This window comes from Pantherophis guttatus, chromosome 13, assembly GCF_059756535.1.
Source record: "Pantherophis guttatus breed Tessera chromosome 13, ASM5975653v1, whole genome shotgun sequence".
Classification (NCBI taxonomy): Eukaryota; Metazoa; Chordata; class Lepidosauria; order Squamata; family Colubridae; genus Pantherophis; species Pantherophis guttatus.
In genome coordinates this window covers 19,210,887-19,234,165 of record NC_142075.1, presented here as the reverse complement: position 1 = coordinate 19,234,165, position 23,279 = coordinate 19,210,887, and the positions used below count along the sequence as shown (strand labels likewise).

Below are 23,279 nucleotides of genomic sequence, written 5' to 3'. Positions count from 1 at the left end.
CTGAGTCTCCAGAGAAGGGCGGCATATAAATCAAATAAAAATAAAAAATAAAAATAAAGACACCGAGCTCGTCGATCAGAAAGGCGGCCGGACTCCCTAGGACAGGTAGTGAGCGGGGGGAGGGGGGGGGTCGGACTAGATGACCTCCAAAGTCCCTTCCCACTCTGTGACTCTTCTGTTACAAGTTCACCGCGGAGCAGCCGGATTTCGGTTTCCCCAGAAACTCCGCGGGTCCCGGTCCGTGCGCGCCTCTGCTGAGCCGCGGGGAAGGGGACGTGGGTTGCCCGGGCATCCGTGCCCGCTCCCTTGCCTGGCACCCGGGTGACTCAGCCGCCCACGGGCCATAAGAGCCGCCCCGGGGCCGAGCCGCAGCAGCAGCAGCTTTCCTCCGCCCCGGGACGCGCACACACAGCCGTCTCTCTCTCCGCCCGGCGCCCGCGATGCAGGGCCAAGGAGGCGGCGGCGGCGGCGGGGCGAGCCGGGCGCTGCGCTGCGCTCTGGCCGCGGCCGGCTTGGTCTCGGCTCTGAGCGCCGTCGGGACCCTCTTCTTGCTGGCCCAGTGGCGGGAGCTGAGCGCGGCGTTGCGGGAGCTGCAGGAGGAGGCCAGGCAGCTGCGGGGACCGGCGTCCTCCGGGGGTCCCGCGGCAGCGCTCCGGGCTTTGCTGGCGCCCAGCGCTCCAAGCGACGGCGCCGTCCCGCCGGCCGGCCGGGCTAAACGGAGCCAGCAGCGGCGGCGCGGCCTCGCCAAGGGTCACCTGCGAGCAGAGAGCGAGGAGATGCTCATGCTGATGACTTACTCCATGGTGCCGGTAGGGGCGCTTTGGGGAAGGCACGGGGTGTGTGTGTGTGGGTGTGTGTGTGTGTGTTTGCTGGTGTGTTTGTGTGTGTGTGTGTGTGTGTCTTTGTGTGTGTTTGCTGGTGTGTTTGTGTGTGTGTGTGTGTGGGGGGGGTCTTTGTGTGTGTTTGCTGGTGTGTTTGTGTGTGTGTGTGGGGGGGTCTTTGTGTGTGTTTGCTGGTGTGTTTGTGTGTGTGTGTGGGGGGTCTTTGTGTGTGTTTGCTGGTGTGTTTGTGTGTGTGTGTGTGGGGGGGGGTGTCTTTGTGTGTGTTTGCTGGTGTGTTTGTGTGTGTGTGGGTGGGGGTCTTTGTGTGTGTTTGCTGGTGTGTTTGTGTGTGTGTGTGTGGGGGTCTTTGTGTGTGTTTGCTGGTGTGTTTGTGTGTGTGTGTGTGTGGGGGGGTCTTTGTGTGTGTTTGCTGGTGTGTTTGTGTGTGTGTGTGTGGGGGTCTTTGTGTGTGTTTGCTGGTGTGTTTGTGTGTGTGTGGGGGGGGGGTCTTTGTGTGTGTTTGCTGGTGTGTTTGTGTGTGTGTGTGTGTGTGTGTGTCTTTGTGTGTGTTTGCTGGTGTGTTTGTGTGTGTGTGTGTGTGGGTCTTTGTGTGTGTTTGCTGGTGTGTTTGTGTGTGTGTGTGGGGGGGTCTTTGTGTGTGTTTGCTGGTGTGTTTGTGTGTGTGTGTGTGTCTTTGTGTGTGTTTGCTGGTGTGTTTGTGTGTGTGTGTGTGTGTGTGGGTCTTTGTGTGTGTTTGCTGGTGTGTTTGTGTGTGTGTGTGTCTTTGTGTGTGTTTGCTGGTGTGTTTGTGTGTGTGTGTGTGTGTGTGTGTGTGTGTCTTTGTGTGTGTTTGCTGGTGTGTGTGTGTCTTTGTGTGTGTGTCTTTGTGTATGTTTGTGTGTGTGTGGGTCTGTGTGTGTGTTTGCTGGTGTGTTTGTGTATTTGTGTGTTTGTGTGTCCCTGGGCTTACAAGTGGGGCCCGAAGCTGCTAAATTGGGGGGCGGTCCCCCTTTAACTCTGCCTCTTTCCGGTGGGCGACGGTTGCAGACTCTACCTCTTCCCCCCATCCCACCCAAGTTTTTTTATTTTTTATTTTTTTTACAAAGATATCAAATCAATGCCTGAACAGCCTTGGTAGTACAGTGGTCTAAGGCACCCTGTTATTAAGCTGGTTATTAAGACCAGCTGCCTGCAATTACTGCAGGTTCGAATCTCGCCAAGGCTCAAGGTTGACTCAGCCTTCCATCCTTTCTAAGGTAGGTAAATTGAGGACCCAGTTTGTGGGGGCAATAAGCTGACTTTGTATAAATATACACAAAAGTATGAAGGCTATTGCTTAGCGCATTGTAAGCCGCCCTGAGTCTCCGGAGAAGGGCGGCATATAAATTAAAAAAAAAACAAAAAACAGTGTGGCACCTGGGTGCCGTACATTCTAATACAAGCAAAACTAATAAAGTTAAGAGCCTTGGTGGCGCAGCGGACTAAAGCGCTGTTAAGTAACACCAGCTGCCTGCAATTACTGCAAGTTCAAATTTCACCAGGCTCAAGGTTGACTCAGCCTTCCGTCCTTTCGAGGTAGGTAAAATGAGGACCCGGTTTGTGAGGGCAATAAGCTGACTTTGTATAAAAAAAGAACACCGCTTGGGGGGGGGGGTGAAAGCCGTACTAAGCAGATATATACAAAAAGTATGAAGGCTATTGCTTAACGCATTGTAAGCCGCCCTGAGTCTCCAGAGAAGGGCGGCATATAAATCGAACCAATAAATAAATAAATAAATAAATAAATAAATAAATAAATAAATAAATAAATAAATAAATAACCGCAATGATTGCATTCAATCAACTTATATTTTTCTAATCACGATACACGTTTATATTGGGTTGCAGTCTCTCCTGATTCAATTGTTCCATGTTTTCTCTTGTGACTTTCGTTTTATTATATAACAATGTAGACACGAATAAGCCCCGTTCTCTTATTTCTATCACTTATTCTAGCTTTTAATCATGTCGCCCTTTATTTAAAAAAAACCCCTTTTTTTCCCTATCCTAATTTCTAATCATGTCACCTATCTAAAGAAAGAAAAAGAAAAGAGAGATAGAGGAGAGGAGAGGAAAACCAAATCAGAACAACAACAAAAAAGAGAAGTCATCTGCCGTCTCTTGAGTAGGGATGATGGGTGGGTGGGTGGGAAGGAATTGCTCAAGGCGTCTGGACAGCTCTTGGACCAATTCCAGCCTTTTCCAGCTGAATCAGCTCCAGGTTTAAAAGTGGGTGTATCTGAACTAAGGAGAAGACTTGTGTTCTTGGACCAGCTACAGAAACCCAACTAGGTCAACCTCTTTCACGTGTTGTGAGAATGTGTTGTTTTCCAACCATGGCAGAATCTGGCCAATTTTGACTTGAGAGTCTTGGGGGAAAAAAACCCACCACAAAATCAGAAAGGAAAGGAGACCACCAGGAGAATGGAGGTTTTTGTTGTTGCTCAGCTGCTAAATCATGTCCAATCCAGAAGAGCATGTTCTCCTTTATCAAAACCTCATCTGCGTAGTGGAGTTGATTTAGATCAACATAGCAATTTTAAGATGGGTGGACTTCAACTCCCAGAATTCCCCAGCCAGTATGGCTGGTTGGGGATTTCTGGGAGTTGAAGTCCACCCATCTTAAAGTTGAGGTTGAGAATTACTGATTGAAATGATTTCTCAAAATCCTCCCAACCTGCATAAGCAACGGCCATACACCACTGGAGCTTCACCAGCTCCAGAAGATGCATAGGGAGATGTTCCCGTCCTCTGTGTAATTATAGCTAGATTGATTTTCCAGATGAGGATCTGGCCACCCTTGAAGACGCTTGCTAAGGACTGCTTGTTCTGTGCTGGAGAGGCAATGGTTAGGCAGGAGAGTTGGCTGTAGTGATGGATTTCAGTACAAGAGTCTCGTTTCCAGGATTGCTTCGAAGAACATGGTCAGTGTGTTCTTTCCTTACAAATCTTGGCTTTGTGATAGATCATTGAAGTTACTGTACGTTAGCTGGTTTCCTAATAGAAAATCATAAGTTACCTATAAGCAATCCATGCTCAGTAAGGAATCAATCGTATTTCTTCTGTTGTCAGCAATGATTGTTCAAGATACTCGGTAGCTCGCTCAAGAGTCAAACGAATGGGCTCAAATCTTCCTATTTTGGATATAGCATTTGAAAACCCAAGTCTCTGGAGAAGACTCTACTGTTGGGAAAGATGGCAGGAAAGAAATGAAGAGGATGATCAGGAGCAAGACTCAGCACATATGGAAGAACTGAAGGACCAAGTTAGGTTGCCAGGGGAAAAATCCTTCTAACCTTGACAGTATTAGGGGATAGTAGAAGATGGTAGGGATGCAGTGGCTCAGTGGCAAAGACGCTGAGCTTATTGATCGAAAGGTTGGCAGTTCAGCAGTTCGAATCCCTTGTTCGAAGCTCTTGTTACTTGTCCCAGGTTGTGCCAACTTAGCAGTGTGAAAGCACGTAAAAAATGCAAGTAGAAAAATAGGGACCACCTTTGGTGGGAAGGTAACAGTGTTCCGTGCACCTTTGGCGTTTAGTCATGCCGGCCACATGACCATGGAGATGGCTTCTTCAGACAGCTCTGGCTGTTCAGGTTTGAAACGGAGATGAGCACCGCCCCCTAGAATCGGGAACGAGTAGCACATGTGCGAGGGGAACCTTTACCTTTACTTTAGAATAGAAGAAAAAGATTTGGAGTAGATCACAAAGTATCAAGATCTGAAGGGAAATTGAAAGATTATGGCATAAACTCACCATGGAGTCCCAGTGGTTATTGACACATTGGGTGCCATACTAAAAATATCTTAGAAAAAGAGTGTCCAACCTTGGCAACTTTAAGACTTGTGGACTTCAACTCCCAGAATTCCTCAGATGGCAATGAAGTCTACAGGTCTTAAAGTTGCCAAAGTTGGATACCCGTCTTAGACAACCCTTAGAAAATATGCGGATTGACAAAATTTCCACCTGCCAATGGCAAAATTGCACATTGCTTGGATCCATACTCCTACCACGTTGATACAATGAAATGTCCTAGATTCTGGGATGAACTTGATGAAGGCCAACACCAGCTGAAGAATTCAGTGTGACTTCACCTTGCTGTGAAGAGAGAATAATCCAGGGAGAGCTGGTGAAATTTCCTTTCTATATTTTTTTTTAAAGCAAGCAGCATGGATGTAGGCCATAAATTGAGTTTGACTTCTAAAGAGACTTCTCTTGCAACCCTCTTTCAGGTTTTGCACATTTAGGCTTGTCCCAAAGGTGCTTTTTCAAGAGGCAACTGGACTTCCTGGTTTTTCTTTGAAGACGTTTCGCTTCTCATCAGAGAAGCTTCTTCTGTTCTACAACTGAAGACATTTCTTGAATGAGAAGCGAAACATCTTCAAAGAAAACCCCAAAAGTCCAGTTACTTCTTGAAATCTTTGGGACAGCCATGATCTGGATGATCGAGAACCTGCATAGATATTTAGCTATGACCTTTGGACCAGAGCTAAAGAAGCTTCTTGGATGGAGAAGCGAAATGCCTTCAAAGAAAACCCAAAAAAGTTTAGTTACCTCTTGAAAAATGATTTTTGGGACAGCCATGACCTGGATGACCGAGAACCTCCATAGACATTTAGCTCCTATGTTTGTGCTTCGTCACAAAGCAACGGGATCGTAGGATGAAGTTGGCCTCTCCCATTTTCGATATTGCCTCTTTTCTTGTCTTTTCAATTGCAGTTTTGGGGCTGGATCTTAGGAAGGAGATAAATGCCCAAACAAGGGGAAATTAGGAGCCGTTTCTCGCTTGGTTGTCTCTGCCAAAATAATGCGAGAAGATGCAATTTCTGCCCCCTCCTTTTTGCTGTTTCTCTTAATGACTCATAGCGTCCTCATCGGGGGGTTTTTTTGGGGGGTGCATTAAGTGAGCAATTAATCTCTCTTTAAACCTTGCGGTGTCTTTGTGGGGGAAGAGAGGCATAGGGTGTCCCTGTCTTCACAATCAGGCATGCTTTGAGACTGGAGGATGGTGGAATACGAAACAAAAAAAGAATAATCAAAATCGGTATGATTAACCATTGTGGATAAAATGAAAAGCCCAGAGTGCAGAGCAACAAGGAACACGTTGGACATTCAGGATTCGACATTCATCCACGCTGCTGCTGCCATTCATTTTTCTCATTCATGGACTCAAGCTTGCATGAATGCATAATTGTGTTTTTTTTTCCTAAGCTGCCCACGGTCCAAGATTCTGAAACAGGTTTGGGCTCTCCGTGAATGACCAACATTGGAGGACCCCATTGCTTTGATCTGCTAAATTTTTCCAGCCGGTTTTCTCAATCATACCATATTGTCTTCTTTGTGGGTGGAGAACTGGAGTCCAAGCAGGCTAATATTCCATTCTTAACTGTTGTTTGCAGATGGGTGTCTCCTTAGTTGCGCAGCATTGGAGCTGTATGGTCCTACAAGCTTCCATGTTGGGAGATCTACATGGAGATGGGCAACTTTTTCAAGGTGGTGTCCATCTTTGGCCTTTGGCAGGGCCAAACTCAAAAGTGAGCAGAGGCAGGACAAAGAAATGGATGGAGCCAGGGCTAAACGAGCTTTGATTTATCTTCAGGTCTAGTTAAATGAACTTATATGATTGGATCTTGTATGTTCATGACCTCATGCAATCATACCTACAAGGTACCAGTGGCAACATCTTTTGAAAGGGTTTAAAGCAGTGTTTCTCAACCTTGGCGACTTTAAGAAGCATAGACTTCTCGACGCTGGATGAGGGATTCTGGGAGTTGATTTCCACACATCTCAAAGTGGCCAAAGCTGAGAAATGCTGGTCGAAGGATTTTTTTTTTAATTTGATTTATATGCCGCCCTTCTCCGAAGACTCATTTGTATCCAAGGCTTTGGTGTTGGGGTATAGAGATGATCCTGAAGAAACAGGTCATGCATTCCTGACTGAGATGAATCTGCTGGTTGAGTCACTTTTGGAAACGCAACGTGTCTCAATGTATTGAGGGTACCTAATGCTCTAATATAATAGGCACCTAATATAATGATTTTATATGCTTGGACTGGGCAGAGTATGGGAAGTAGATTGTCCCTTATTACTAATGACTGATTTTAAAACACTCGTGTCTTTCTTTGCCTGGTCCCTCCACCCTCACAGAGGAAGGTCAACCTTTGGCCTCACTTTGAAAGCTAGTCTGGGTCACATCTTGGAACACAAGACTCTGTTCGTCATCCTCTGGGACACTGCATTTTTTTCTAAGTGTAAGCAATATTGTTTGCCCAAAGCACAGTCTCGTTCCCTTCCTGAAGGTCTCATCCGAGCCTAATGGGGTGGCCATGAATGGAAATAATAATAATAATAATAATAAGATTTTAGAAACCTTTCCCCCTCATTGCTAACATGATGCAGTGATTCTACATTCAGAAGCCTGCACAGAGCTTTAAGGCTCACAAAAATCTTAAAGGGTGCTTGCTAGGAATTAAAAATTAAGAGGAAATGTGTTAAAGGTAAATCACGTGTCTTTCTAAGCTGGATTTTTTTTTTAACTGAAAGTATGAACAGGGCTGTAATCCGAGAGTCCTTCTTTACTTTAATTTATACTCTTTCCTTTCTTCACCCAAAAGGTACAAAAAAAAAAAGGAGTATGAAAAGATCACGAGATTACAATGGTTAAAATTATTTCAGTGTTAGGAATCCAAATTTAAATTCTCTAAAAATTTCTGCAACCCTGTGCAAGGCAGGTGACCTTTGAAATGTCTTCTTATTTTAGGTCCGGGTAATGCTTGAGTTGTGCAACAGCACAAAAGGAGTGTGTTTAACAGGTAAGGGAGTCGACGATGATGGTCTGGAAGGAAAGAGTTAATTTTCCTTGGATGTGTGTCCTGCTCCATCCTGATCTCTTTCAAAGACAGTTAACAATATGTTCTTAGTTTGAGTGGGTAAGGTGTACCCAGTCAGGGATGGTATTGACTTAACTTCCCTACTGGTTCGCACATGTGAGTGTGCACCTCATCCATACATGTGCATGGCCTTCCGTGCATGCACACGGCTTCTGCATGCAGCTTGCACGTATGCACACGGCTTGCACGCGCAGCTTGCACGCGGCTAAAAAACATGCCTAAATAGGATGGCATAGAGACGGGGCAGGTGGGCCACCCATTATTTCTGCTACCGGTTCGGTCTGAACCGGCTGAATGCCACCTCTGTACCCAGTGTCTAAATGGCTCTTGAACCTGGTTGTGCTCATTAAAATATTTTTCTTGTTTTCCGTAAGATGTTGGCTTAGTTCTACATCTAAGCTTTGCAGTTTGACTTTAGTATGCAGTTACGCGATGGCTTAGCAGTTAAAGATGCTGAGCGTGTCAGCTCGGAAAGCTGACAGCTCAGGTTTGAGACCTGAGTGCCATGGGACCGGGTGAGTTCCTGTTACTTGCTCCAGCTCCCAGAAACATAGCAGTTTGAAAGCATGCATATGCGAATAGATAAATAAGTACCACTTCACATTCCATGCACCTTTGGCATATAGCCACGCTGGCCACATGATCATGGACAATGACTTCGGACAATGCTGGCTCTCTCAGCTAAGAAATGGAGATGGGCACTGCCCCCTAGAGTCAGACACAACTGGACAGGTGAAATCTTTACCTTTTACCTTTATTTTATGCTTAGTCTTTATTTATAATTCTTTGTTTTATTCTCTATTTAGGTCCACCGGGAATTCCAGGTAATATATATTTTCTTTTCAGGCCCTACTGTCTTGGTCTTACTGAAAAAAAACCCCCAGTATTAAAATTCTCCTCCGTTTATCTGGCTTTCTCACTTTGCTTCTTATTCCTCTATGATTTCCCCTTTGCTGAATTTTCTATTGGAAATTTGCTAGAGTTGGCCACATGGAACTTCAGAATGAGCTTTGGGTATTAGTAGAATTACTGAAACAAAAATAAGAATAATGTCATTGAACCACGGTTGGGTTTGATCACAACTAAACCTGCTTTTGGTTTAGTGTAAATCAAATCCTTACAACTGCTGAACCATGGTTGATAGTTTGATGTGCTCTATGTGTAAATCCTATGAGTTTATGCAACGTAACAAACCATGGTTTAGCCTGATACAATAGTCAGATGATTGGGGACCAATAACCTGTTCAGATGACCTTGGTTGTGATGGAGAAACGAGCCCTTCCTTCCCGCCTCTCCCCACCATGACCATCATTTGTAAAGCACTAACGTGGTCTGGTGACGCGGTGGCTCAGTGGCTAAGACGCTGAGCTTGTCGATCGAAAAGTCAGCAGTTCAGCGGTTTGAATCCCTAGTGCTGCGTAACAGAGTGAGCTCCTGTTACTTGTTCCAGCTTCTGCCAACCTAGCAGTTCGAAAGCATGTAAAAAATGCAAGTAGAAAAAATAGGGACCGCCTTTGGTGGGAAGGTAACAGCGTTCCGTGTGCCTTTGGCGTTTAGTCATACCAGCCACATGACAATGGAGACATTTTCGGACAGTGGTGGCTCGTTGGCTTTGAATCGGAGATGAGCAGCACCCCCTAGAGTCGGGAACGACTAGCACATATGTGCGAGGGGAACCTTTACTTTAATGTGGTCCTATGAGGATCTTCACTTGGAAATAACTCCTTGTCTTTCAGTGTCCAATTTTCTGTTGGCACAAGAGACAAACACTAAAAAATATTCTTTGACTTCATCAGGTCCCCCTGGATTTGATGGATTGCCTGGTTTGAATGGATCTGATGGTGTTCCTGGGATTCCTGGACAAAAAGGTGAACCAGGAAAAAGAGGGAAAACAGGTATATTCACAAAACACGAGTGATGAAATTGATCTATTGTCTCTGCTCCAGCTTAATCCTTGGAGCCATTGAGGAGTTTCAGGCAAATTATATCTGGTGATTTGATTTTTTTTCCCCCTAGGCCTAAGTAGGGCTGATATTGACAATCCACATGGTCTCATATCGTGGTCTATTAGTTTTTTCAGGCTAGATTGTTGCATCGTATGGAATGAGGTTTATTTATTTATTCCTCACATTCATACACTGCCCATATCACCTCAGTGACTCTGTAACAATGAGGTTCCTCAAATGATTTGATTGGTCCCATATCTCAGCCGACATAATTTTGCCTGGGCCTTGAATCGGGTGAAATGCTTCAGGTTCGCTCCAGTTCGGGCGAACCAGTAGTAAAAAAAAAGCTACAGGTTCAGGAGTTAGCAGTTCGAAAGCACGTAAAAAATGCAAGTAGAAAAATAGGGACCACCTTTGGTGGGAAGGTAAAAGCGTTCTGTGCGCCTTTGGCATTTAGTCATGCTGGCCACATGACCATGGAGATGTCTTCAGACAGTGCTGGCTCTTCGGCTTTGAAACGGAGATGAGCACCGCCCCCTAGAGTCGGGAACGACTAGCACATATGTGTGAGGGGAACCTTTACCTTTACCTTTATGTTTTCCAGGACCTAAGGGCGACCCTGGAGAGAAGGGTGAAAAAGGAGATCCTGGTGAACTTGGTGCACCTGGAAAAGAAGGGGGACGAGGTGAAAAGGGCTCCAGAGGGCCCAAAGGTGACAAAGGAGAAACAGCCAATGACCTGGTTTCAGAAGGTAAGATGAAATGATGGTCTACAGAAAACACAATGGTGGTAGAGTTGGAAACCAGCCTTTTCCAAGTCGACGCCTTCCAGATGTGTTGACTTCAGAGGATGTAATTGAAACACATCTGGAAGACATCAGGGTGGAGAAGGCTTGTTCTTCAGTGTGGCTAGCCAATATTTTTTTGAAAATATTTATTTAGTTATTCAATTTCTGTAGCCACCCAACTCAACCAAGTGACTCTGATGCTTGGTGGTGCCACAAACACACTAGAAGGTCCTTTCTCCTTGTTGCTCGAAGACTCAGTACTGAACGGGGCATCTGTTTGAAACAACCTGTCCTCCCTTATTTACATCCAGCGGTTCATCCATGGCAGGGGTGTCAAACTTGCGTCATCACGTGACATATCGTGACTTTCCCCTCTTTGCTAAAATGGGCATGGGCATGGACATGGCCAGCATGTGATTCATCTGGCTCTTGCGCCACAAGTTTGACAGCCCTGATCCAAGGGAAGGATCACCCAAAAATTCTTAAAGGGAAACCCAAAAGTGCTTTTTCAAGAGGCAACTGGACTTTCTGGTTTTTTCTTTGAAAGACGGTTCGTTTCTCACCCATGAGAAGAAAAGAATGAGAAATGAAACGTCTTCAAAGAAAAACCAGAAAGTCCAGTTGCCTCTTGAAAAAGCACCTTTGGGACAACCTGGACGACTGAGAATCTCCATAGACTCTTAAAAGGGAAAGGATTTGGGAAGGAGGAGGAAACAAACAGGTACTAGTTCTTGACTACTGTAAATTCTCCACCTTCATGGGACTTGCATGGTGGAACAGGTGACTGACCTCACAGGATAAGATTCTCAGGAATATTGATCCTGAGTGGAAACATGTTGCCAACTTCTTGGCTTGTCCTTGGAAATCAGAGCTAGGGAATGGGGTTCAGATGGTCCTTCCTGAGGACAGGATGCTCTTCTTCTGAAAGATATTACACCTGGCTCAGAGACAGCATTTGAGAACTTCATTGGAAGTAGCTAAAGAGCAGAAGACGTTTTCGTTTTCACGAGGTTTTCTGGAGTTGCCGTAGAGTCCACTGCTTTCAGATGACTCACGTGGTAGCAGAGATGATCTGAAGAGAGCCCTAATGGTGGTGGAGATGTCCACCTTGTTGTTGTTGATGGGTTCTGATGCATTCTGGATGGAGGGAGAGGAGATAAGTATTGCAACACGCAAAGCTTCCAACATTTGAGTGACCTTGAGCTTCCTCTCAGGAAGAGTAATTCTTTTTCACCTTTTTTGATTGGTGCTTCTAGGCGAGAAAGGTGATCCTGGTCCTCCAGGACCTCCTGGTCCCCCAGGACCTCAGGGACCCCCAGGACCTCAGGGACCCCCAGGAACTTCAGGGAAGCGTAAAGCCAAGTCCCAGGAGGAGAAGATCTACAACACCGAATGCACAGGTGAGCGTTTCTGGATGCTAACTACAAGCCATCTGCTGTAGTTTTTCCCTCTCCATTTTGTTTCTGATTCAAATTTCTGTTCAGATGATCTATAACTATTGTGTTCAGGTCAGAACAAATGAACCTCTTGAGCTGTTTCTCCTTTCATGCTTTGACTAATTTCTTCTGCTCTTTTTCGGTCTGGATCGTTCCTTAGGTAGCTTCAGTGAAATATCTCCGCCAGGGGTGGGCTTCAAAAATTTTAGCAAGGGGTTCTCTGCCGGGTTGCTGGGTGGGTGTGGCCATGGTGGGCATGGCCTAGTTGGTCTCCTGCACCATGGCGGGGGTGATGGTGCATTTTTGCCTTCCCTGGGCTCTGGAGGCTTTCCTCGAGCCCCTGGGAGGGCAAAAATGTCCTCTCCAGGCTCCGGAGGCCCTCTGGAGGCCGGAAACGGGCCTTCCCAAATTTCCGGTAGGCCCGTTTTTCACCCTCCCCGAGCCTCCGTACGCGCCCTGCACTTACCTGCATGCAAAATGGGCCATGTGGGGACTCCTGGGAGGGGTGGGGCGGGGTGGGTGGGGCCAGCCAGGAGTGGGATTGGAGGGTTCTCTGAACTGCAGAGAATCTTAGCTAGAGGTTCTCCTGAACCCTTGCGAACCCCCAGAAACTGATCCCTGAACTCTGCCCTCCTCACCACCCCACAAAAAAAAACAAAAAAACAACAACCCCAAAATCCCTGAGTTTAGTTCTGCTATTTTTGGAGGCTCCCACCTTTTTGGTCTTTTTTTCTCTCTGAAGGTGGCCCCTGCTTATTTTCTACCCTGCGAAGTGGGTACATGGCCCTCTTCCAAAGCTTGGAACAGAACGTGCCATTTCAAGGATGCCGGAGGGAGGTGGGAGAATCTTGCTTTCACCCTCTCCTCTATGTACTATTTTGGAGGCTGGCTGATTAGCTCGCCATGGAGCTGGCGCCCTACTGGTTCCATCTCCTGCTGTGTCTAGCTTCTGTCTTATCTCATGTGACAGAGGAGAAGATAATTGGGGGTGGATAAGGACTTGAGCAGTCATTTGCAAGGTAAGCCTTGTTTCCGAGAGCTCAAATGGACCCAGAGAGTTGCTTAAATCAGCGGTCACCAACGGGTGGTCCGTGGACCACTGGTGGTCTGCGAGAAAATTTTGGTGGTCCGCCGAAAAATTATTTGCATTTTTTATATTGCACTAAATCAGGGGTCCTCAAACATACTTCAAATGAACATTTGTGTTGCTGCAGAGAGTCTCCCGCTTCAGGGTCTTTTTGCGCGGGTTGGAAGGGGCAGAAATTCCAACTTGGGGTGGAGCTTTGGGCGAAGGCTGGAGGGAAGCGCCACTGGTGGCGAAGAGCCAAAGGGCCTTGTTCCAATGGGACTGTCTCATGGCCTGGAACTGGCTGACCATCTCAGCCTGCTGAGCCTCCAGGCGCTGGTACCCGGCCTTGCACTCCTGCAGGTCTTCCCTCTGCCTGGAAAGCCTATGCTCCTAGTCCTCACTGAGGTGCTTCTGCTGAGATTCCTCGGTCAGATCCAATTTGAACTGAGCTGTTTTGCCAACTCTTTCTCATGGTGGCTGCTTAGCTCCAATAACTGCTTCCTGTTGGGGCCCTAAGTAACCCGGATGGGGAGGCAAGGAGTGACTGGGAGGGGAGGGGTGAGTAGAGGCCGGCGAGGCGCCCCTTGACATGGGTGACATCGATTTGGGCACGCCCACTCAGTCACATGACCACCTAGCCACGCCCACCCAGCCAGTCACTAGCAGATCATATTAGTGGTCCGTGGGATTTAAAATTATGAATTTAGTAGTCCCTGAGGTCCAAAAGGTTGGGGACCTCTGGCTTAAATTCATCTCTAAGCTCAGAAACTGAACAACAGAACACAGAGTTTTGTATTCTAGGCTCAATTTCAGTTAGTTCCAGGACCATCTGGACAAACCCTTGCATGGCGCTCTGGAGAATCTGGTTTGATGGAAGGGAAGGACCATTAGTAAATGATCCAGCTCAGGCTTGATGAGTAAATGCTCTCAGGTTCAACCTTGAGATCTCTAAGAAGGGCTTTGGACAACATTTTGGGGGGTGAACTTCCAGAGAGCTGCTGTGAAGAAGGGGCTACTGAGAGTTGTGCTGAATGTCCTACTTTGGTTCAAAGCAGCTCTTCCCTTGTTCTTCCCGTTACCTTTTTTGCTTGAAGCTACTAAGTTCTGAAGACCAAGAAGACCAGAAGTAGGATGTGAGAGAATTGCAATGGCAGAAACTAACTTTTCTCCTACTTTGAAGGGGTCCGAACCAGGGGTGAAATGCTACCGGTTCGGACTGGTTTGGATGAACTGGTAGTAAAAAATGCTACCGGTTCAGGGGTACTGGTATTTCCGATGATCAGCTGGGTGACAATCAGCTGTGACGCACAATTTATATTAGCTAGAATCGTTGGATTTCCTGCTTTCTAGCTAATCTAAATTGTATGGCACAGCGGATTCCCCCCCTCGATGTTCTACTTACCTTTGCAGACTCGGAAGCCTTAAAAATGTTCCTTTTTTAGCACTGCACACTCAGTAGCAGACTCACAGAACCAGTAGCAGACTTCAGAGGATTTCACCCAGTTTAGAGCCTGGCCAGGGACATTTCTCGGTCCTCTTGAGATCTGCGGGGTTGACAGCTGCTCTTGCACGTTTTTGCACAACAGCAGTCTGCTAAAAACGAGAGGGAGACAAACATGGTGGGGTCCCTTTCCCAAACATGAAAGAAGACCCCACTGTTGGAAGGTCTGTGGGAAGGGGATCAGGACAGGCTTTACTTGCAAGGGGTCCTGGGCAGTGGTGAAATCTGAACCGGCTTGCTACTGGTTTGCTGGCCACGCTTGCGTACTAAGCGTGCACTGTGCACGCACCAAAACGAGGCTTGGGAAGATAAGTAGAACAGTGAGGAAAGGGATCAGCTGTGCCGCGTGGTTTAGCAAAGCTAAACCGTGCGGCACAGCTGATTGTCAGAAATACCAGTTCACCCCTGGTCTGAACTAGATTAGAGCACCAGCAGTAGAGGTCTATTTGGGCTGAACCTCCAGCATCACTTGTGAGATTGAAAGAATCTTAGGTGTAAATTGGATGTAGCAACATCTCTCCCCACCCTTTAGGCTGAAGAACCATTTTGATGGAGGACCCAGGGAGGTTTGGATGATAGCACAAGAGCTGACCCTTACACAACCTCACACAACACCTAAGGGTGCTTTTAAAGTCTGCTTTGTGAGAACGGGACTACTTGACCATGTTCTTCTACAGATGCAGGGATCCCAGTGCTCAAGGAGAACATAACTACAGGCTGTTCTCATCCTTTACAAGGAGAGAATGCTGTGTACTGTGAAGCGGTTGCCAGTAGGATTCAGGGAGCCTTCCTTGAAACAATGCGGATTCTTTACCCTGAGCTCAAGGTGGCATTTGTGGGGTGGGAAAGCTTATCGAAGGATGAAGCTGGCTTCTGGTTTGAGATTTGTGGACTGATCTGTAGGTCTTGGAGGACATCCAATGGAATCATGGATGGCCTTAGATATAGATATAGATATATATTAGTTAAATGTTATGGCAAGTCACAAATCCTGTTCTTGTCTTCATCACAAATGCCAGTTTGGACTTTTGACTTTTTCCACACAAGAAGATAAAAACCTTGGTTTAAAGGGTGCTGTCTGCCCTCCTAGGAAAAGGAATTGTGAAAAGAATAGAAAAGAAAAGAGAAGAGAAGAGAAGAGAAAATAGAAGAGAAGAGAAAGTAGAAGAGAAGAGAAAATAGAAGAGAAGAGAGAAAATGGAAGAGAAGAGAAAATAGAAGAGAATAGAATAGGAATAGGAATAGGAATAGGAATAGGAATAGAATAGAATAGAATAGAATAGAATAGAATAGAATAGAATAGAATAGAATAGAATAGAATAGAATAGAATAGAATAGAAGCATTAGCCGGCATGACTAAATGCCTAAGGAGCACGGAACGCTGTTACCTTCCCGCCAAAGATGGTCCCTATTTTTCTACTTGCATTTTTTACCTGCTTTCGAACTGCTAGGTTGGCAGAAGCTGGGACAAGTAACGGGAGCTCACCCCATCCCACGGCACTAGGGATTCGAACCGCCGAACTGCCGACCTTTCTGATCAACAAGCTCAGCGTCTTGGCCACTGAGCCACTGCGTCCATTAAAGGATGGTATAAAAGGCCATTAGTTGGCCAACATCAGGAATGAACACTGGTATTAAAAAAAAAAATGAAATCTGAAGGGCTGGGGGTAAACTTGAAAGGTTGGGTCTAAAGAAAACATTTTAAATAAGTATAATCATTTTTTAGCATCACGTAACAATGTCGTCTTCATTTTTTTTTTTTTTTTTGGGCAAAGTTCAGCCCCAATCTCTGCTTCTCTCTCCTGCCTTCCTGTTTTAGGAGAAGCTTGTAGCATTCCAAACGACGATACTCTCCTCGGGAAAGCCAAAGAGCAAGCCCATCTCTATCAACGCAGAAAACCCGGTAGAGTAAATTCATTCCGAATCCTCCTTGAAAAAATTATGGTGTGTGTGGGGGGTTTGCCTCAGCCTGCTGTCTTCTTGCGCTGACTCTTCTCCCTTCATTAGAAAACACGATCGAGTCGATTGGGAGGCCCGAAAAGATCGTCAAACTGAAGCAAAGTTACGGGGCGTGGATGGTAGATCTCGGAAACCGCACCGATGAAAAGATTTGGATTGCTGAGCATTTTACGGGTAAACTGGGAGTAAACTTGCTTGCGAACAGGATATCCAGTTATGCTTTCAGAATAGCAATGACATACAGTCATATAGCAATAGTGCCTAAACTTATAAACCACTTCAGAGGGATGGGCTTCAAAATTTTTAGCAAGGGGTTCTCTGCCCGGTTGCTGGGTGCGCGTGACCTAGTCGGCGTCCTGCACCATAGCGGGGAAGTGGTGTTTTTGCCCTCCCCGGGCTCTGGAGGCTTTTTTCGAGGCTCCAGGAGGGCAAAAAATGGCCTCCCCAGGCTCCAGAGGCTCTCTGGAGGCTGGAAATGGGTCTTCCCAAACTTCTGGTAGGCCCATTTTTCACCTTACCTGAGCCTCCATGCGCGCCCTGCAATTACCTGCATCCAAAACGGGCCATGTGGGGACTCCTGGGAGAGGTGGGTGGGGTGGGAGGGGCCAGCCAGGAGTGGGATTTGGGGGTTCTCTGAACTGCACTAGAATCTTAGCTAGAGGTTCTCCCGAACCCCTGCGAGGTCCCAGCAGCCCCACCCCTGCCACTTCACAGTGCTTTACAGCCTTCTCTAAGTGATTTATAGAGTCAGCCTGTGCCCCCAACAATCTGGCTCCTCATTTTACTGACCTTGGAAGGATGGAAGGCTGAGTCAGCTTTGAGCCCCACCAGGATCAAACTTCAGGCTGTGGGCAGAGTTAGCCTGCAATGCTGCGCTTTAACCACTGCACCACCAGGGCTCTTTGACCGTTGAGAAATCATGTTAAGACGCAGACCCCTTTTTCTTTCCAAAAGCCAGGCATTTAAATACCGTGTGCCTTCTTTTAAAAAGGAAGAGAAGTTCCTAACAAGTGTGAGAACAGGAGAATGCAAACCAGATTCACTGATGCTGCTGTCCTTAGAAAGTGAAAAGAAAGTTACATTTTTCAGATTGTGATTAAGATATGGATCTGATGCCCAGTTTCCCTCTTTGCATTCGTTGACTATGCTCATGCATCGTTCTTGAGCCATAATTTGGTTTTTACCTTAAAAAAACAGAGTGATCCTGTCTATTGGGGCTCGTAAACTATGATTTATGATTCAGCATGTTGCATGAATTCAACTAATCTGGATTTATACAAGAAACCCTGGTTAAACATAATGGATAAACCTCACCATTGGGATTTATCCAACTGTAATTTATGGCTTAGCATTTATGATTTGTATCCTGCCAGAATTGCACATCTCCGGTGTGGCATAAATGCTGTCATCTGTGACTTATTAGACAAATCATAGCTTTGTAAAATATGTGAAGCTAGTCAGTGAGAAAATGTACATCTGCTGCTTAATCCTGGTAGGTGAGCTATGTATATTTTGCGAGGTTTATATCCCGCCTTTTACCCAGGCGCTCAGGATAACATATATAGACAGATAGATATCCTTTTATTTGTATTGTTGTAACAATCAATCTGTTTCATAGGTAGGGCTCTGAGAGATTGACTTGGCCATAAGTCAATCATGAGTTTCTGTGGTTATCAACCTTGTGATGTAGCCCATGTAGGAAGCATGCTCAGATGACCTAATTATACTTTATGAGACCGTTCTCCCCCAATTGTCTCCCAAGGCCAATCCCACATATCATTTTAACAAACTGCATCACTGTTTGGTTTGGTGGTAGCAGTGCCTCAGAGAGAAAGTCCATACAGAGAGTGGTAAGGACAGCGGAGAAGATTATAGGAAGCTCGCTTCCCGTTATTCAGGATACTGCTTATAAGCGCTATGTGTTTAGAGCTCAAAGCATTGTTACGAGACCCCACCCACCCACTTTACGGTCTGTTTCTGTTACTCCCCTCTTCGAAGTATTTCCAGCAGGACTACTAGATTCTGTAAGAGCTTTGTTCCTTATACCATAAACTTGCAAGATTCGTTTTTCTCGCCATGTACATGTATACATTCAAACTAGACTCTGATGTTTCTCTGTGTCATATATGTGTCTATGTATGTGTATGCATAATGGTTATCTTTTGAGAGTCGAATGCAACAAAATTTCATTTTAATGTCTGTTGATTAGGGTGACAACAAATAAAGTGACAATAAAGTCCTCTTCTCTTCTCTTCTCTTCTCTTCTCTTCTCTTCTCTTCTCTTCTCTTCTCTTCTCTTCTCTTCTCTTCTCTTCTCTTCTCTTCTCTTCTCTTCCCTTCCCTTCCCTTCCCTTCCCTTCCCTTCCCTTCCCTTCTCCTCTTCCGTTCCCTTCCCTTCCCTTCCCTTCCCTTCTCTTCTCTCTTCTACTCTACTCTACTCTCTTCTACTCTACTCTACTCTTTGGCTCAGGTGAGGGAGAACTTGAAGTTAGGCCTTCCTAGGTCTAGAGGAGACCAACATCTTATCTGCTACACTGTATTGACTTAGAAAAGCCCAGGAATGTCAATGAGCAGGTACTCAACTTTTCCACTTTGTGTCAACAGGACACATCATCAAGGAGTACCAGGATCTCAATGCATTATGGAATGGCAACTACACCACCATTGAACTGCCCTGGTCATATTATGGATGCGGCCATGCCATCTACAACAATGCTCTGTACTACCAGCGGGTGGGACGCAACATAGTTGTGAAGTAAGTAGCAATGGTAGCTTAACTTTCATGGATAAGGCAAGGCAGGCTCTCTGGAAGGAATCAGGAGCGAAGGCCAAAGAATTGTTTAAGCACTGGAAAACGTTCAGCTAGTCAGTCAGATAGGTCACCTGGTTGGGGTGTCCATTAAATTGTACATTTGCTTAGGCAGAAGGATACTCTTTGTTCCCCTCTCCCCCCTTCTCCCATAGCCAGCAAAGACCCATCCCCCTTTTTAACGTTGGGTTGACATTGTACAGTTGATTCAAAGCTCCACGTAGTAAGCAGGGCTGTCCGTCTGTGAGGAAATGTGTGGGGGGCTGAGACAGCTCAAGAGCTCTGGCCTAGTGTTGCTGGCTCACAAGGTCTCAGGTGCAAAGCAAGAGTAGTTTCCCCACTTCCTTGCCTTTGATGTGTGAGCCAAAAACAATATCGCCCAGTTGGAAAGCAGGTGTGGGTTGCTCCTTGCGCTCTCGCTCCCCTTGGAGAGTGGGTGGGGGGCAGCATGGAAATGAAGGAGGGTCTTGAAAGCCTAATTTGGTCTGTTCAAAGGCTGACTTGATCATTAAGCAAAATCTTTTAGTTATCCCTAAAGATAAAGATAAAGGTTCCCCTTGCACATATGTGCTAGTTGTTCCTGACTCTAGGGGGTGGTGCTCATCTCCGTTTCAAAGCTGAAGAGCCAGCGCTGTCCGAAGACGTCTCCGTGGTCATGTGGCCGGCATGAATAAACGCCAAAGGCGCACAGAACGCTGTTACCTTCCCACCAAAGGTGGTCCCTATTTTTCTACTTACTTCTACGTTCGAACTGCTAGGTTGGCAGAAGCTGGGACAAGTCACGGGAGCTCACCCCGTTACGCAGCACTAGGGATTCGAACCGCCGAACTGCCGACCTTTCGATCGACAAGCTCAGCGTCTTAGCCACTGAGCCATCGCGTCTCTCAGTTATCTGTAAAAGGGGGCTTCCAATTGGCCACGGAAGAAGCGGCAAGAAAAGGAATTTCTGGCTTTTAAAAAAATTCACAAGTCACATTAAGCAGGAAGTTTTGGTTAGGTTGTTTGGATGCCTTGAAAGGAAGGCTGGGATCTTCTCAAAACGTGTAACGTTTCTCCCAGAAGACACAGAAGAGAAAATGGAATGAAGGTTTGGATAGAACCTGCATTCTTTAGAACAACAACAAATGAGCCGTTTCTCTATTTTATCCTCCGAGTGGTAGTTTTTTTTATGCGCATAAAGTTTCCTCTGCTGTTTCTCAACTCCCCTCCCTCTCTCCATGAAAGGCCTCTTCGATTTGATTGTCGGCATGTTTCTGAGCTGATTTTCCAGTTTTGGGGGTGTGGGGGCAAAGATAGCTTCTTCAGCTGGTGGGAGTTTATTGTGATAATCTTCCCATCACTCTGACATCCACCTGGCTGCCTACAGAGCCGAGTCTGAAAAAGCTCCCAGGGAGGAAATTTCCTTATGATGTTTTTTTCCTTGGGATTTATTAGACGCGTTGATAAGCAAGGGAGGCTCATAGTAAGAGGATAAATGCAGTGACAAACAGGATGTTCATGCAGACACCTGGATTGTATTGACAAAAAAATAAAAATAAAATAAATGCATGAGAGTTTTCCTCCCACTTCCCTTTCCTTTGAAAGGAAATTTCAAAAGCAAAAGTTTTTCCAAGAAGGGAAAAAGGAGGATTTCTTTAGTATTTGCTCTTCCCTTCCCATCCCATCTTCCGGGACGGGGTACAATCCGTTTCCCAACAATAGAGGCTTCCAGACCAGGGGTGAAATCCAGCAGGTTCTGACAGGTTCTAGAGAACCGGTAGTGGAAATTTTGAGCAGTTCAGAGAACTGGCAAATCCCACCTCTGGCTGGCCCCTGAGTGGGGTGGGAATGGAGATTTTGCAATATCCTTCCCCTGGGAGTGGGGTGGGAATGGAGATTTTGCAGTCTCCTTTCCCTGGAGTGGGGTGGGAATGGAGATTTTGTAGTATCCTTCCCCTGGAGTGGGGTGGGAATGGAGATTTAGCAGTATCCTTCCCCTGGAGTGGGGTGGGAATGGAGATTTTGCAGTCTCCTTCCCCTGGAGTGGGGAGGGAATGGAGATTTTGCAGTATCCTTCCCCTGCCACGCCCACCAAGCCAAGCCATGCCCACCAAGCCACGCCTGCAGAACCGGTAGTAAAAAAAATTGAATTCCACCACTGTTCCAGATGTGTGGACTTCGTCTCCCAGAATCCTCATTCATGGTCATGCTGGCTTGGGATTTCTGGGTGTCTGAAGTCCATACACATCTGGAAACTGCCAAGTTGAGAAACTCTAATCCGTAAGACCTTTCTTATTTGCGATTCTATGAAAAACAAAACCAATATATTCAGATTCCTTATTGCTCTTCGCTCACACCTAAAGAAAATAGAAAGGAATTTATGTGAGGGACCCTTGTTGTGTTTCTCATGAGTTTTGCAAACCAGGCTGCTGTCCTATTTTCTTGGACCGTTGTTCTCAGCTCTTTTCCATCTTCCTTCCAGGTACCACTTTGAGACGGGCCTATCCAAAGTGTTGTTCATTGAGAACTCTTGGTACTATGAGCGCATGTATCTCTTCAGAACTTCCAAGTCGTATTTCAGCATTGCAGCGGAGGAAAATGGCCTGTGGGTGATGTACCTTTCCCGTCCCGATGAACACATCATGGTGGCAGAAGTCGAAGAGGAGACATTTTCCGTGTTGCGGCACATCAACACCACCTACCCGCAGTCCAAGGCTGGCAATGCCTTTGTGGCCGGCGGGGTGCTCTATATCACCGATAAGAACCACATGCACGTGGCCTTCGCTTTTGACCTCTTGCGCGAGAAGCAGCTGGATGCCCGCTTCGAGCTGAAACTGTCCCTTTCTTTGGAAGGGTTCGAACAGAAAGTGTCTCCGGCCTCAAACGCGACCTTGGTACCGGTGTTGGCCATGCTCTCCTACAACTGGTTGAATAAGCATCTACATACCTGGGAACACGGATTTCTGATACAGTATCCTGTCCACTTTCTCGTCTAGTGGTGAGACAGCCTTTGGGTCACCCCTAGGAGTGGGCTTCAAAAATTTTTAGCAAGGGGTTCTCTGCCTGGTTGCTGGATGGGTGGGGCCTAGTTGGTCTCCTGTACCATGGCAGGGGAAGGCGTTTTTGCCCTCCCTGGGCTCCGGAGGCTTTTTTCGAGCTTCTAGGAGGGTGAAAACGGCCTCCCCAGGCTCTGGAGGCCCTCTGGAGGCCAGAAACACCCAAACTTCTGATAGGCCCATTTTTTGCCCTCACCGACCCTCCACACACACCCTGCACTTACCTGCATCCAAAATGGGCCATGTGGGGACTCCTGGGAGAGGCAGGATGGGCGAGGCCAGCCAGGAGTGGGATTTGGGGGGTCTCCAAACTGCACAGAATCTTAGCTAGAAGTTATCCTGAACTCCTGCGAACCTCCAGCAGCCCACTCCTGGGTCACCCATCTCTACAGTAAAGTAGAAGGCCTGTTTTGACCACCTCTCTTCGAATTCCAATCTCCTGTTCAAAAAAGGTCCAACAACGAGTGTATCGGGATACAGATCAGGCAAATTACAATGGCTAGTGTGTCCATTAGTTATATCTGAGGACCACAACCTATGCTTTCAAAGTTGAGGGTAGTTCTTTCTTTCTTTTTTTTAAATTTGATTTATATGCCGCCCTTCTCCGGAGACTCAGGGCAGCTTACAATGCGCTAAGCAATAGCCTTCATCCTTTTGTATATTTATACAAAGTCAGCTTATTGCCCCCACAAACTGGGTCCTTAATTTACCTACCTTAGAAAGGATGGAAGGCTGAGTCAACCTTGAGCCTTGGAGAGATTCGAACCAGCAGTAAATTGCAGGCAGCTGTGTTAATAACAGGGTGCGTAGTTCTTATCACCCTGGGGTGCTGCTGGTCATCTCAAGTCTTCTGGTTGGTACAAAAGGAGATGAATCTGCATCATTCTGCCCATATTAAAGCAGTTGTAATAAAAAATGTCCTATTAATGTACCCTGTAATCCTACTGTTGCCTGATATGAAAATAATACAAGACACGGTGTCCCGTA

The 23,279-nt window shown here is 46.4% G+C and overlaps 1 protein-coding gene across 1 annotated transcript; it reads left to right on the top strand.

Moving 5' to 3' along the window:
* The first annotated feature begins 394 nt into the window (after window positions 1–394).
* Window positions 395–23,279, top strand: GLDN (gliomedin). The gene is made up of 10 exons (XM_060689424.2): window positions 395–809; window positions 7,621–7,672; window positions 8,557–8,574; window positions 9,547–9,645; window positions 10,301–10,447; window positions 11,740–11,883; window positions 16,309–16,392; window positions 16,497–16,622; window positions 19,053–19,203; window positions 21,719–23,279. Exons 1-10 carry the CDS (start codon window positions 441–443, stop codon window positions 22,230–22,232), a joined length of 1,704 nt encoding a protein of 567 aa, XP_060545407.2. The 5' UTR covers window positions 395–440; the 3' UTR covers window positions 22,233–23,279.

Coding starts and splice junctions, on each gene's coding strand:
- GLDN (XM_060689424.2), top strand. CDS start 441: ATGCAGGGCCAAGGAGGCGGCGGCGGCGGCGGGGCGAGCCGGGCGCTG. Junction 810..7,620: donor TGACTTACTCCATGGTGCCG/GTAGGGGCGCTT, acceptor TTCTTATTTTAG/GTCCGGGTAATGCTTGAGTT. Junction 11,884..16,308: donor CTACAACACCGAATGCACAG/GTGAGCGTTTCT, acceptor TTCCTGTTTTAG/GAGAAGCTTGTAGCATTCCA.